Source organism: Lycorma delicatula, chromosome 4 (assembly GCF_047948215.1).
Source record: "Lycorma delicatula isolate Av1 chromosome 4, ASM4794821v1, whole genome shotgun sequence".
Lineage (NCBI taxonomy): Eukaryota > Metazoa > Arthropoda > Insecta > Hemiptera > Fulgoridae > Lycorma > Lycorma delicatula.
Window position 1 is genome coordinate 91058690 of NC_134458.1, and position 15352 is coordinate 91074041.

A 15352-nucleotide genomic window follows, 5' to 3' on the forward strand; every position below is an offset into this window, starting at 1 on the left:
GCCGTAAAAGTTTATCGTAATCCCAAAATCATGTTATTTGGTGTAATTTTTATTAAGTTTACTTCTTTTAATTAAACTGCATTTATTTTCTTTATAAAAATGTTATGATATTGATCTAAATTATTATAGATAGTTAGAAAGTAGTTCCAAAGTTTCTTGAATGAGATTATATAAACTATCAATAAGATTGACAATTCTTTAAAAGCTTCCCTACATGAATCACCCTTGTGAAATATCAGATTTCTTCATTTTTAGTTTGATTAAAGGATAATAAACAATGATTCTCTAATAATAATGTTCACTATGTTGCCAGTTCTCCCTGCAGTGTAATGATGATATTACTTTGAGGTCTAAATGTTGATTTCATTTTGGTGACCTAGCTGATGATTACTTTTTCTAGCTTGTAGTTAAAAGTACATCATTATAACTACACACCACATACACTATATCAAGTAGATTATTCAAAACTGTGTAGTTGCCACATTCAAGTGTCCATTCTTACATCATGATATTCCTTAAAATAAATAATTTTTTGATTTTAAATCTGTTATCTTCTTCAGAAAAATTTGATCATCTAGGTGTACTTTTAAGAATGCAAAATTTCTGCAGAATTTTTTGCTTAGATGTTTGTTCATAGAGTTGTATGGCGTATACTGTTATTATTTTATCTATTTATTTCATTTGCTGTTTGTGATTTATATAAATTTTACTTGGATTAATAATTTTGATCCATTATTTAAACAAATTTTCATTATGATAAATTTCAGATCGAAGGTACATTGAACAACCTCTTAGAACTGTACCTGCAGTTGTTACCACAAAGACTCTTATCAGTAATACTGCAACTCAACAAACATCAAGTAGTTACTCATCTAAGACAGCTTCATCTCAGAAATATGATTCATCTTCACCATCACCATCAATGGTAAGGGATACTTTTTACGTTTATATGATTTATAAGTTGAACATTAAATAATTGTTTTTTTATGTAAAACAGATGCAGTACAATATCATTTATATAAAATTAAGTAAAGTGAAATCTAGTTTCTTTGATAAGAAATTAAACCATTCTAGATATAATTGTCAAACTGAGTAGAGGAGTTTATATAAAGCACTGTTTCACATATGAAGGGATACAGTAATTTGTTAATGCTATTTGTCCCAGCCTTTCTTATGACTTTCATACATGTTAAGTACCTAAATTGTCAAAGGTACTAATAAAGATGCTTTCACTAAAAATAATAATTTTCATTATATTATCAGTTTTCCCTACGGTGTAACAACGGTATTACTTGAGGTCCAAATGTCAATTTCATTTTGGTGACCTGACTGATGATGTGATGCAACAGTACATTTAGCTCGGTGAAGAATGAAGAGTAAAACCACTTTACACTTCACTTTTATGAGTATGTTTAACATAGTATCTTGTTCTTGAGAAGGGCTTTGCTGTTTTAAGAATAGTTTGCATTCAATGTTGTCAAAATCATTTAGTTATGTTACATAATGAATAACATCAAAACATGAGTCGTTACTTAAAAAAACTATTCTTTGAGGAAGCATGATTACAAGAGCTCATACAATGTTTGCCCATTTAATTTATTTACAGTGAAATAAAATAAGTGTATTACTTAATAAAAATAAAGAAAAAACAATTATATTTAGTTTTTATAGATTGCCATGTCTTTGTTAACATCATACGTATACCTGTACCATAGATCAATTAACCTGTAATACTTGTGACCTTGAGATAGCATCCCAATATTCAGATTTGACTTTTATTCATTATATATCAAAATTTACAGTAATGTGACTTGAAAACCATTTTCATGCAATTTTTCACATAGTTTAAATAAAATTTAAATTCATTTTTCCTTTTCCTTTTTTTAATGACATTCAGTCTTGAGAATTTCAATTCTTAATAAATAACAACTGCACCCCCAGTGTTAGCTTACTACAGTACTTCATGGTAACACTTCATTAAATGTTTTAACAGGTGGAGATTTATCAGGTTGTAAAAATGAAGTTTATTGCTGTAATTATAACCTGATACATACTCCTGTTATTTTTACATATTGGGTGATTAATTTTCTATATAAATAATGGCATTTGTCATTAAAAATATTCCTTTTATCCTTAGAACCAAATAGATAAATGTTATCTCATATTTAATTTATTAAAAATTAGTCTGCCTCATATTTCACACAACCGTGGTTGTGCTGTAATGTAAACTTTTTATATCAATGACTGAGATGGTAAATATACCTCTGTATTTTATTTTTTTATGAAGAAAAGAGAAAGAAAAATATTAAGTGGTAATTAGTTTTAATAAATAATTATATCTTGCTTCCGACTCATTAGACTATTTAACATAAATCATGGAAAAAATACATCAATTATTAAAGCAGTGAAAAACAAGACATTTACACTTCAAGGATGAAATCTGGATGGTAACTACGAGGGTTATTTTTTTTCAAGGTCCGATCGGTCATGAAATTAAAACCACAGTGAAAATTAAACATTTTTTATTTGTAACTAGTACTTACATAGTTACGCCATTTCTCTACATAATCGCCACTCCGATTTAGACATTTGTCGTAGCGTGGTACCAACTTTCCAATACCCTCGTCATAGAATGGAGCCACCTGTGTTTTCAGCCATGTTTCTACGCTGGTCTGCAGCTCGATGTCTGTCCCAAGATGTTGTCCTCCTAGCCAGCGTTTCATGCAAGCAAAGAGGTGAAAATCGGATGGAGCCAAGTCCGGGCTGTATGGTGGGTGATCAAACACACTTCTCAACGAAAATGCTGCAGGAGCTTCTTTGTTACAGCTGCAGTGTGCACCAAGCATTGTCATGGAGAAGGCAATGCCTGATGACAACATTCCTCTCTGCTTATCCTGAATTGCCCTTCGTAGACGTTGAAGAGTCACGCAGTATGAGGCTGCAGTGATGGTCGTGCCATGTTCCATGAATTCCAAGAGAACTCCATTCCGGTCCCAGAACACAGTAGCCATACACTTTCTGTTGGAAAAGGTTTGCTTGAACTTCTTTGGTTTACTGGGAGAATGAGAATGCATCCACTGTTTGGATTGTTCTTTTGTTTCTTCAGTTTCAAAATGGACTCATGTCTCGTCCCCTGAGACAATTTTGTTCAAAAAATCTTCTCCTTCATTGTGGTAGCGCTGGAGAAATGTTAGGGAGGCGTCCATTCTCATTGTTTTATGATGGTCGGACAGCATCTTGGGAACCCATCTCGCACACAGTTTTCAGTACTGAAGTCTCTCACTCACAATGGTGTAGAGAGCTGACCTTGAAATTTCAGGAAACGAATCACTCAATACAAAAATTGTGAACCGATGATTTTCTCAAATTGCCTCATCCACTCGCTCAACGAGATCATCGATTGACACTCTCTTCCTTCCCTGACCGCCTGCATCATGAACATCTGTACGTCCTGCTTTAAAGTTCCTGCACCATTGTCGCACTTTGCTGTCACTCATTGAAGTTTCACGTACACATTACTTATTCGTCGATGAATTTCAGCTGCATTACACCCCTCAGCCTGAAGAAATTGAATTACCGCACGCACTTCACACTTGGCAGGAGATGCTATTGTTGTAGACATGTTTACGTACTAGCTGCGTGTTCAGAACTAAACGAAGTGCCGCAACGTGATTGAAGGCCATACTAGAGATGCTGTGCAACACATATGCGCAAAGGTTCATCTGATTTTTGCACGGGTTTTTATTTTGTGACCGATCGGACCTTGAAAAAAAATAACCCTCATACAAATTGACTACATTATAAAAATACAGCATGAATGAACAGATGTATGTATGTGTAATTGTGTGCCAAATTTTATTCTGTTAATTTTCACAAATATCAATATAATTATTCTATATGCAGTCAAAGATGATCATACTATTGAACCATTATGTACATCAATTAGGCTGTTTAAATGATAATTCCTAAAAGACTGATCCAATTGACATGTATTATTTCAACAATATCTTGGTCAAGTTCAGAAAGAATATGAATTCACTAACTGTAGTTTTTTTTTTTAAATAAAGGCATACTTGTAAATATTTTTTTCTTTGTGGCTAATGTGGCACATTTTTACTCCCCTACAAAACTCCTGTCTGTGACCAAATTTATGTGCAAATACATTCTCCAATCATACTTTAAGGCCTACTTTATGTATGTGACCTACTTTCTTTTACATCAAAATGTTATTTATTTATTTTTAATAGGACCTTAAAATTATTTTTAATTAATAATTTATTATTTTATGTTTTATTCAAATAATATACTCTGTTTAAAAAATGGAGGTTTTTTCTCTTTTTTCAAGTATTCATAATAATAAAATTTTGCCTGAGGTTTTTAAAGTTTTATTTTAAATTAATTATAATATTGTTTATGATATCTATTTTTTAGGCTTCTGATAAAAAATCACCAAAGAAATACGGCAGACTGGATTCAACAGGAAGCCCATCTCGTTCAAGAAGTGCTACTAAAGAACTGATCCTTCCACCAGATGATTCTATGGTTCCCCCTGAAATTACTAAGAAGTTACCTTTGACTGTTATCGTTAATGATGGAGAAAATCTCGATCTAAGTTGTATAATAAAGGGTGATCCTGATCCACAGGTTGTATGGACAAAGAATGGAAAGGTATATATACGTGTAAATAATCTATATTAAAAAGCACTAAAAAATCTTAAAGGGTTTTTTTTTAATAAATCCAGCTGTATTTTATTTGGGAGTAAGTTTCCAGTGATTATATAAGTAATTACTCAATGTAACCTTACTGAGACATTTTACTAAAAAAGTAACCTCACTGAGACATTATCCAGTGATTTGATGTTCAAGTGTCGGTTATTATTGTAAAGTACTATTCAGTCTTTGTTAGCACTGTGGTTTAATTTATACAGAAATTGACAAAAAAAAAAATCTGTTACTATCGATTGTAGAAGATTTAATTAAGTTCTCTGATGTAGCATGAATGAATTAAAATCTTTTATTAGAAAAGTGTAAATTTGTTATAAATTTTTCATGATACTATTTTTTTTTCTTTTGACTGGCTCTTCAGTGTATGATCTTTCACATTTTACAAATTTTGTTATTAATATATTTTAGGAATATTTTTTATCCTTATACTGAATCTAGGTAGTGGTTAAATGGGATGAGTAATCTTGCCACAGTAACCAGTTATACAACAGTCACTAATACTTAGTTGCCAATCAGACCTTTGCAATTAGCTTTTTCGTCATTGTTTATTAATATTGTATTACTATTATGGAACAAGAACTGTCCAGGGTAAGTGAATTCCAGAATAATGAATAGAGAATGTATTTCATATTATGAAATACAGAATAATAATATTATGCTGTATAGTATAACGGAGGTTATAAAATCATAAAATTTTATTTAGTCATAAATCATTTTTAAATATTTATTATACTTTGATTGAAGCAGCATTAATTAAAAAGTTCCTATTTTGCTGGTAATATCATAAAACAAGGTGTGTTTTATACATATCATGTATTCATAAATAAATTCATGAACGCAAATATAAAATACTAGTTTTATACTATTTCCGTAAGTTTAGAAATATAAAATAAAATGGAAAATATTTAAGCAAATTATATTTAATTAAGTGTGACTGACAGATGTATAGTGAAATCTGAATGTAAACAGTAAACCGTATGAACAGATTAGTAACAGATGGTTGAATTTAATAGATTTTTATAAATTAATAAAGATTTTTTTTAAGAATATAAATCAATTCAAAACCTTTTTCTTCTCATTTAAGTTTAATTGTCATATATGAAGAATTCTTATTATATGAAAAGAATAAATAATTTTCATTAAATCTAAAAACAATTTAATTTTTCTACTGTATGATCTTTTCAGATGTTAAGCTCGTCAAATATTGTTGATCTCAAATACAGAAATGGTGTTGCAACATTAAAAATTAGTGAAATTTTCCCAGAAGATGAAGGAGAATATGCATGCAGAGCAACAAACTCTTTAGGAACAGCTGAAACAAAATGTAAATTAACTGTAAAATGTAAGTAAATTTGTTATGCTCATATTTAAAACAGTTTGATAATAATTAATTTATTGTTCTTATTTTGGCAGATATTCATTGTTACCTTTATCTTCAGGTATACCTCTTTTTTTAGCACTTTATGTATCTAGCATGAATACAACCTGTAGTAGTACATTATTCATAACAGATAAGATATGGGGCTGTGTTCACATTGACTGTTTTTTACTTCCTTTTATGAAGTAAAGGAATTATTGTGATCGTGAAAAGTTTCAGTTTTCAGATTTCAACGATCCATTTTGACCATCCCTGAATACACTTCGACTAGTTTCAGCATGATATCTGTACATACATATGTATCTCGCATAACTCTTGGATTTGGACTTTTTCTTAACTGCAGTAGTAAGCCCTCATTGAGAGCTTTTCAACAATATATGATAAGTGGTTCTTATTTTCATTGGTTCCAGCGTTATATCCAAATAAAATTTTAATTAATGAAATATTTGGATTTTACAAGGGGAAGGCACATCAGTTCAAATCTGACTTCATCTGCTTTTTTTAACTTTTTTCTTTATTTTATTTAAATGTATTGATTGATTTATTAACAATTATTAACCTCTGATGGTAAAAAAAGTTTACAATAAAAAATAATTCAATGATAAAAAAAAAATGAAAACATATTAGAAGTTATTAATGAAATAAAATTTTATGTACTTTTCATTTAAAAAAAGATGTGTGTATGTAATTTAATAGGCATAGAAGGAAGTCATGTGGTGTCCATATTAGACTTTTTAATTTATCAGAAATGTTGTAAATGCTCAAGTATAGAATTAGTTCTTTCAGAAATATATTTATTTCATAGTTGTTTTTTATTATTGTATAGCAGTTAGTCACTCATCGCTTTCAGGCTTGCCAAGTCTTCATTCCTATTACCCCAGAATTTTAATTGGTCTTCCCAAAGGCCTCCTTCCACGTGGTCTTCCCCTTGATACTTCATAGAACAAATCAATCCCCTTCTTTCTTATCACATTTCACACCCAGTCTACTGAAACTGCCTACTTTTAATCGCATCAATCCATCTGGTTTCCTATACATCACTCTTCTTTTCCTGTTTTTCTCATCCTTTACATGTCCTCTTTTTTTATAGTGTTTTCTCACTATTTTATTCTCAAATTAATGAGTATTTTTGTGCTGGTCTTGCTCAGAAATTAAAATATTTATTATTTTTTAATTAAATTAGTGATAAATTTAAATATTTATTTCGTACAGCCTTGATGTTTATTGAATTTAGGAAATCTTAAATACAGTGCGTTTCATAATGTTCTTAGGAGTTACAAAAATTCAGTACAAAAAAAGTATTTCATTTACCTAAATGAAAGTTGTACGAGGTGATGTAGGGACTCAAACAGTTTTTGTTAAAATCTATAAATGTTCAATATGTGCTCCTCTGGTGACATGGCGCACATCAACACGAAAGTCTAGCTCTTGCCAAACTCGTTCTAACACATCATTTTCGATAGAGTTGATTGCATTGATTATGCGATCCTTTAGCTCAGCGATATCGTGCGGCATTGGTGGGATAAACACCTTATCTTTCACGTATCCCCAGAGAAAGAAATCTCATGGCGTGAGGTCTGGTGATCTTAGTGGCCACAGCATAATGTGTTGGTCTTTCTCAGACGCATGTCCTATCCAGCACCGAGGTAATGTTGTGTTAAGGTACAGTCGAACCTCTTTATGAAAATGGGCAGGACAACCATCTTGCTGGAAAATGAAGTCGTTGAGTAGCTGAGGCATAAGCCATAATTGTAACATATCTAGGTATATCATGCCGGTTACTGTCGTTTCCATAAAAAAGAATGGCCCATACACTGCCTCACGAGAGATCGCACAAAAAAGTTTACTTTTGGAGAATCCCGAATGTGTTCCACATAAGCGTGTGGGTTTTCAGTTCCCCAAACTTGCACGTTATGACAGTTTACTTTGCCACTAATATGGAAAGTAGCTTCATCGTTGAAAATTTTCTTGTTTAGAAAACCTTCATCTAACGACATCTTTTCCTGTAACTGTAAACAAAAATCGAGCCTACGTGTTTTATCTCTATCAGAAAGACGCTTAATTGAAGATGGTACGGTTTGCATAATAAACTTTACGGAGAACTCTCCACACTGTTGTTTTCGGAATTCCTAATTCTCTGTCTGCAACCACAGTCGATTTTGATGGGCTGCAAATGAAACTTGCACGCACACGTTCGACATTGACTTATGAGGTTGATGGACGACCAGTTGATTTTCACTTGCACAAGCAACCAGTTTCAGTGAATTGTTTATACCATGCACGAATTGAATTGTCACTTGGTGGCTCCTTATGAAATTTCAACCGAAACGTACATTGCACAGAAATTACTGACTTTGACAAGTGAAATTCTAACACACAAAACGACTTCTCGCTTCCCGTGGCAGCCATTTTCTCTACTGTCGACGCCTAGCGAGCGAATGGTTTACTAACTGCCTAGTATATGTGGAAAAAAACTATTTGAAGTACTCTTTCGTACAGTATTTGTTTTATTCTTATGAGTGAAATAGTTTTTTGTTAATGAATTTTCAAAACTCCGAAGAACATTATGAAACACCCTGTATTACAAAAATATTTATTTATTTATTTATTTATTTTTTTATTTAATTCCATGTATTAATATATACCATCATGATTTTAACAGTACTTGCATCTAATAAGCCAGAGACTCCAATTTCACCATCTGGACCAGATAAACCACCAAAAATTGTTAGTCACCTTTCATCACAATTTGTAAAGGATGGTGACCCAGTTATCTTATCAGTTCGTGTAATTGGTAAGTATGGGTTTTATTATTTGAATTAAGGAGCTCTAGTTTTAATTTTTTTGGCTAATTATATTAAGTTATTGCTTACTTTTTTTTTAATTAAGAAAATTCTTTTTATTTATTGAAAAAAAAATATCACACTATGTCAGTGTCATGGGTAAAAGTAAATAGATAACATAATTAGATTTGGTAATCCTAATCAAACAATTGATCAGTAGATTTAAGAGTAAACGTACATTTACATCCCAAGACAAATTTAAAACATAAATATGTATTCCAAGTTTTTTGACAATAATTAAAAATTAATAAAAGACTAACTCATATACTTATCAGTATTAAATCTGTAAATCTGCATTCTATGCACTTCTTACGATACCTAATTTGAGAAAATCTGATCTTGCACATAAAAAAATAGTGTTGCAAAAATACCTCTAATCGTGAAACAGATAATTTCCAACTTCTTGAGATTATAACTAAGAGATCTTCAACTAGTACTGGAGGGAATGCAACTTGATAATAAAATTAATATAACACTAAATTGTTATATAATATATATAAATTATATATATTGCACAGTATAGTAATTACTTTAGATAAAGCTCAAGAATTGGGGCTTAATTTTGATAACAAAACCAGAATAAAATCTGGCTTATTTTCTAAACCATTTATTCATTGCCACTATTAATGTTTTGGTGAGCATATTAGAACATTTTTTGATACAGGGTTTTTGTATATAATAATAGATATGAATTTAATTTTAAATTAGGGAAACCAAAAGTAGTTAAAAGATGTTCTAAAACATCAGTTAAATGCAAGAGATAAAGGTAAGAAAGATGTGTACCTATAGTTTTAAATGGCTTAGAAAAAGAGTTGTTTTAAAAAGATTTATACCAATGCTATATTACAATTGGTCTGATCTTAATCATCTCGAGCAACTGTGCCTTATACGGTGGAGCAGCAACACAACATAAATAATACAAACTGATATTTCACCGGCATGATATAGAAACTTCAAACTTAGTACCAGTGAAGTTTATATCCTTAAGAATCAACGAAAGGTTGAAGATTCCCACAAAGCTGTGGGAGGGGTTTGAAAAATTGGATTCAGAACCAAATGCAAAGAATTACTGCCAGACAGTTTCTGTCCACAATATCTCCTGATAAATTGGTCTGAGTATAATGAAACAAAAACCAAAATGAAATTTTGGCTTTTCTGTAAGTGTCAATTGCTTACATTATGTATCTATCCATGATGGAACACATTTTGGCTTGATACTTTGATACTTATAATTTAACATCTAAAATAGTGCCATCTGATGTTGGTTTAAAATTACAATGTACGTAAAAAATGTGATTAAATTTTAGATCAACTAATATTGAATGCAAGAAATTTATTTTAAAACAAAATAATATTTGTCCAATTTTGATCATACATATATGACAAATTTGGTTCTAATACGAATTTAAAATGAGCAAGCCAATATTTAACAATTATATGAGTGGGGCACGAGCTCATTCTTTTTCATGAGTAATCAGCTACTCCCAGCTTCTCTATGTATTTTAGGAGCAAGAAAATGTTAACAGCTGTTTGTTTTTTTTTTATTATTTGACATAAAGATGAGAGTATATTAGTTATAAACTTTTTATTAAAACCATACAAGCAATTTTTTTTACATTTTATATTACTTTACATTGAACATTAATTTATTTACTTACTGTTACTTAACAAGAATTTGATGCAGTAGTAGTTAAAAATACATTTTTTTTTATTATTTTTTCTTTAGGAGCACTTAAGTTTGATGTTGTGTGGCTTCATAATAATAAGGAAATTAAGCCAAGTAAAGACTTCCAGTATTCAAGTGAAGCCAACATTTATAAATTAAATATAGCAGAAATTTTCCCTGAAGACTCTGGAACTTACACTTGTGAAGCGTTTAATGATGCTGGAGAATCATTTAGCACATGTACACTTACAGTCTTAGGTATGTATTAGTAGAATTTATATTACTTTTGTAAATAAACACAACTGTATGTAAATCCATAAAAGACTGACAGAAAAATTCATATGATTATGCTTTATTAGCTACACAGAACAATATTGAGTTAGAGGGTTTATGTTTAACAAATATTATAGGGTTTTATGTGGTGATTTTGGTAGCCAAATTACCAATTCCGAAAATCATAAATAATCAACATCCATACTGGTGGGATGCCATCTTGCTGGAACAATGTGAATTCTCTAATTCCTCATTTGAAATGTTGTTTATTGAATTTCTTTGACATTCTTGTAAAAGCCACATCAGGGAAAAAACCATTTTTCAAAAAAAAAAGAAAAAAGAAAGGCTACCAACTGTTCCAAAGACTATTGTGACTTAACTATTTATTGTTTGACTATGATTTAACAATCGCAGTCAAACTGCTTGATGCCCTTTAGAGTTCCGTAACACATTGTGAGCAATTCAAGTGAGACATTTGTAACTCATGCACTTCTGCATATACTAATTTTCATTGACTGTGAGAAATGACTTTTGTACTCATTGGACATTTCCATGTAATATTTTTGGTAATCTATAACCATTATAGACATTTATTTAATCTTTATACACATTTCAGTAAAAATAAATTTTTCATTCCTATTCACAAATGATCAACCTTGATGGTTTGCTGTACAACCTTTTTTTTTTTTTTAATATGAGGTGTGGCTAAATAACGAGACTAATGCTGTAAAATATTTTATTTTAAATTTATACATATTTAGTTATTATCCCTTCAATATACACTCCTCCTTTATCCCTACAATGCTGCATGCAAATTTTCCATTGTTCGAAACAGTGCTGGAAGTCTCTTCTGTGAGCTCTTTCAAGACGTGTGCCGCTTTTTCTTCCACAGCTTTAGCAGTCTGAAATCTAGTTCCTTTTAATGCAGATTTTACCTTGGGGAACAGATAAAAGTTACATGATGCCACGTCAGGCGAATGAGGCAGATGGTCTATACTAGGATGTTATACTTGGTTAGAAACGTCTTGACAGACAATGAAGTGCGAGTCAGTCCATTGTCCTGATGAAGAACCCATGACTTGTTCTACCACAATTCGGGGGTTTTTTCTTCTTTTTTTCATGGAGTTGAGCAAGGACCTCAAGGTAGTAATGTTGATTAATAGTTTAACCTTCAGGAACCCAGTGAAGGTACACAATCCCATGAATATTGAAAAAAACAATCATCGCTTTGAATTTTGATTTGCTCATTTGATCTTTTTTAGCTCTCGGTGAAGTTTGGGCCTTCCAATGCATGGATTGACATATAGTTTCTGGATCATAAGTGGATCATAAGACCAAGATTCATCACATGTTATCACTCTTTCCAAGAAGTTTGGATCATTTTCAATATCATTCACAGTGTCAGAATAAACATTTTCATGAGCTTCTTTTTGTTTTAGTGTGAGAATTATAGGCACCATTTTCACATTTTAAAATTGTTATGTAAAATTTGCTTTGCACATTCTTTGTCAATTCCTTCAGCAATTGCACGAATAGTTAACAGATGGTCAGATCATATCGGACTACCAATTTTTTCAATATCTTTTTGTGTTTCTAACATGGAAGGGTGACCCAAGCAAACATAATCTTCAACGTCTTTTTGGCCATCTTGGAAATGTTTAACCACTCAAAAACCCACGCACGTAACAAACATTCATTGCCATGTACTTTTTTTTAATAAAAGATATCTTTCAATAGTGGTTTTTCCAAGTTCATATGAAATTTCACAATTCTTTGCTCTAATAAAATGTTTATCATTTTTTCAGCAAAACAAAAGAACAGATGTTATCCAAACGAAGGCCACGGCCAGACTAATATGTATATAAAAACTGGGGTGGCAACAATCGAAAGAGAAGGCTTCATGCCACACAGCTGTCAGTCATACGAATTTGGGGCATGCGCAGTTCTTCTGTAGCAGCAATAGTCTTGTTATTTAATAGCCACACCTCATAAATGTATAATAACATCAACTGCTATAGTTATCAGTCACTAAAATATGTGGGATAACAGTTATCCCACATAGCTACAGTAGCTAGTACTGTTTAATTTTGGAGAGCTATGGGAACCAATAATATTTTATACTTACTTCAGCATTATATTTTCAGGATACTACTTTCTGAGATATTCAAGATGTTGCACCATCATCAGATTGTAAAATGATGTGACAGCATACTGACTTGCTTAGAACCCTTGTCCTAAGTTACAGTTATTATATTGTAATGATCTTACAAAACACTTACTATATACATATATGTGTGTGAGTGTGTGTGTGTGTGTGTGTGTGTGTGTGTGTATGTGTGGATATAACGATATGTTTATTTCTAAATATAAGTGGATTTTAACAAAATATATAACTTGTTTCACTCAAGTAATATTTTTAACTGAATTTCTATTTTTACAATTTGTTTAGTTCCCAATGAAGAACCAAAAAGTCCAGTGTTCAAAACATTCCCACGATCAGCTACAGTTCAAGAAGGAGAAAATGTGGAATTTGATTGTGAAATTGAGAAGGACCCAGTTAAAGGTATTTTTGTCTTGATCACTAAAATGTTTATCATATTTTAAAAATGCTATTTATCTATGTGCTAAGCATAATAGTAAAATAGATTCTTACATTTTTAAGATAATGGATTAAATCTCTTTCCTAACTGATTATAGTAGAATCCTGCTATGATTAGTTGTCTAGTTTCTTTTTAAATGAAACTTTGATCTTACCCTTTTTAAAGTTTCAGTATACAAAAATTTTAAAATGCATCATCCTCTCTGTACCTATTAAGCAGTTTATACTTTGTACAGATTTTCATCTGAGACTGCTATACATACACACCTGTACATATTAAAAATAAATTTAAAATAACAGAAACATATCAGGAGAAAAGAAGCCTGTTTTTAGTCTTCATTTCTGTTAAACTTTTTATTGTAATGTTTATAAAAAGAAAAAGAAATTTTATATGTACATTTCTACTTCTTTAATAATTATCTCTAATTATTTTTAATTAATTTCAATAGTAATACATATAATGATAGATTGTTTCCAATCTAGTATAACTGTATTTTATTAATCTTTTTTTCTTTTATTTAATTATATTCTTTATTAGATGTGTATTTTAAAATTTTCTTTCATTCTGTTTAATTTTAGTTTCGTGGCTGAAAGACAATAAGCCAATAGAAGACGATAGTGCAAAGTATCAATTTGTACAAGCTGGAAAGAAATTCCAATTGAAGATACTGAGTTGTACATTAAATGATGTAGGGCAGTACAGTGCTAAAGCAGTAGATAAGACCGGGGAGAATGTAGTAGCATTCGCATTAAACGTACATGGGGCCGGCGATTAAATTTACAAATTAAAAATCAGACAAATATGAGGTAAGTGCCTTTCCTCAGTTGTATAAATATTTAAAAAAATATATGTATCTATTACAGCTGATTAACATTTTTTCATCCACAGCATTTAATTAATTACTTTAGGAGTAGTAAGTAATTACACAGCAATAATTACTTTTTCCGGCTCAACAAAAAAACAAAATCAACTAGAGTTTAGCAGATCATTTAAAGCATCCAGTCGGGAAATTTGGCAAAACTAAGGTAAAAAGGTGGATAAAAAGAGTAGAAAACAAAGATTATAGTAGTAATGCTGGAGTTAAGTTACAAGATATGATAAGTAAATTCAGATAAGATGATTGACTCAAAAAGGAATGTAGAATTTCATTCTAAAATAGTGTAATAACAGAAAAAATAGTGTAGGGATGTAACGAGCCGATAAGAGAGAGTAGGGAAAGAATTCAGACACTGTTTTGTTCGCTTTTTTCTTTTTACATATAAAGTGCATTACTTGATTAAAAAAGATAAACTAATTTAAACTTTTGTTTCTATTTTCAGGTTAAATTTTAATTTCTACTTCAATTAAAAGTGAAGAAGAAGAAATATATATATAATATTTAATTAACATATATATATATGCATGTTATTTTGTTTCTTGAATTTTCATCCATCATATATTGTATTTATAATATGTGTAGTTGTGTAAAATATTATTAAAATAAAACTTGTTGATATTCACCAGTACTAGTTATGTAAAATAATGTGCACTTGAATATTGTAATAAAAACACATTGTTTAATATAATTATTTGTTTTATTTTATTAGATTTTCCTGTTTAGATACTTTTAATTCCTTTTTTTTATACTTTGTTTGAAAAAAAGAAATTTGTCTGTTTTCAGTGGATTATTTAATCTTGCAAGTCTAATCCTCTCATATTCCTTGTTAAAGTATCTGTAATATGTCAGTTTCTAGGGAGTGTTGGTAGCATTACAGCAATAGTCAATCCACCATGTGTATATAAAATAATTAAAAATAATATTCACTTAATGAAATATATTCTTATATGCCACCTAATAGTGTTTATTTTCATAATATAAAATTTTGTG

General features: G+C 30.5%; 1 protein-coding gene across 50 annotated transcripts in view; it reads left to right on the forward strand.

The window, feature by feature from the left end:
* bt (projectin protein bent) overlaps positions 1–15050 on the forward strand; it is a 432362-nt gene extending 417312 nt beyond the window's left edge. For all 50 annotated transcript variants that reach the window (XM_075363582.1, XM_075363597.1, XM_075363590.1 and 47 more), the window contains 8 exons: positions 768–925; positions 4432–4668; positions 5911–6067; positions 8766–8897; positions 10673–10870; positions 13335–13448; positions 14064–14291; positions 14805–15050. In XM_075363582.1, coding sequence (XP_075219697.1) covers positions 768–925; positions 4432–4668; positions 5911–6067; positions 8766–8897; positions 10673–10870; positions 13335–13448; positions 14064–14260 — 1193 coding nt within the window. In that variant the 3' untranslated portion in view covers positions 14261–14291; positions 14805–15050. The remainder of the gene's footprint in view (positions 1–767; positions 926–4431; positions 4669–5910; positions 6068–8765; positions 8898–10672; positions 10871–13334; positions 13449–14063; positions 14292–14804) is intronic.
* The last annotated feature ends 302 nt before the right edge of the window (positions 15051–15352 follow it).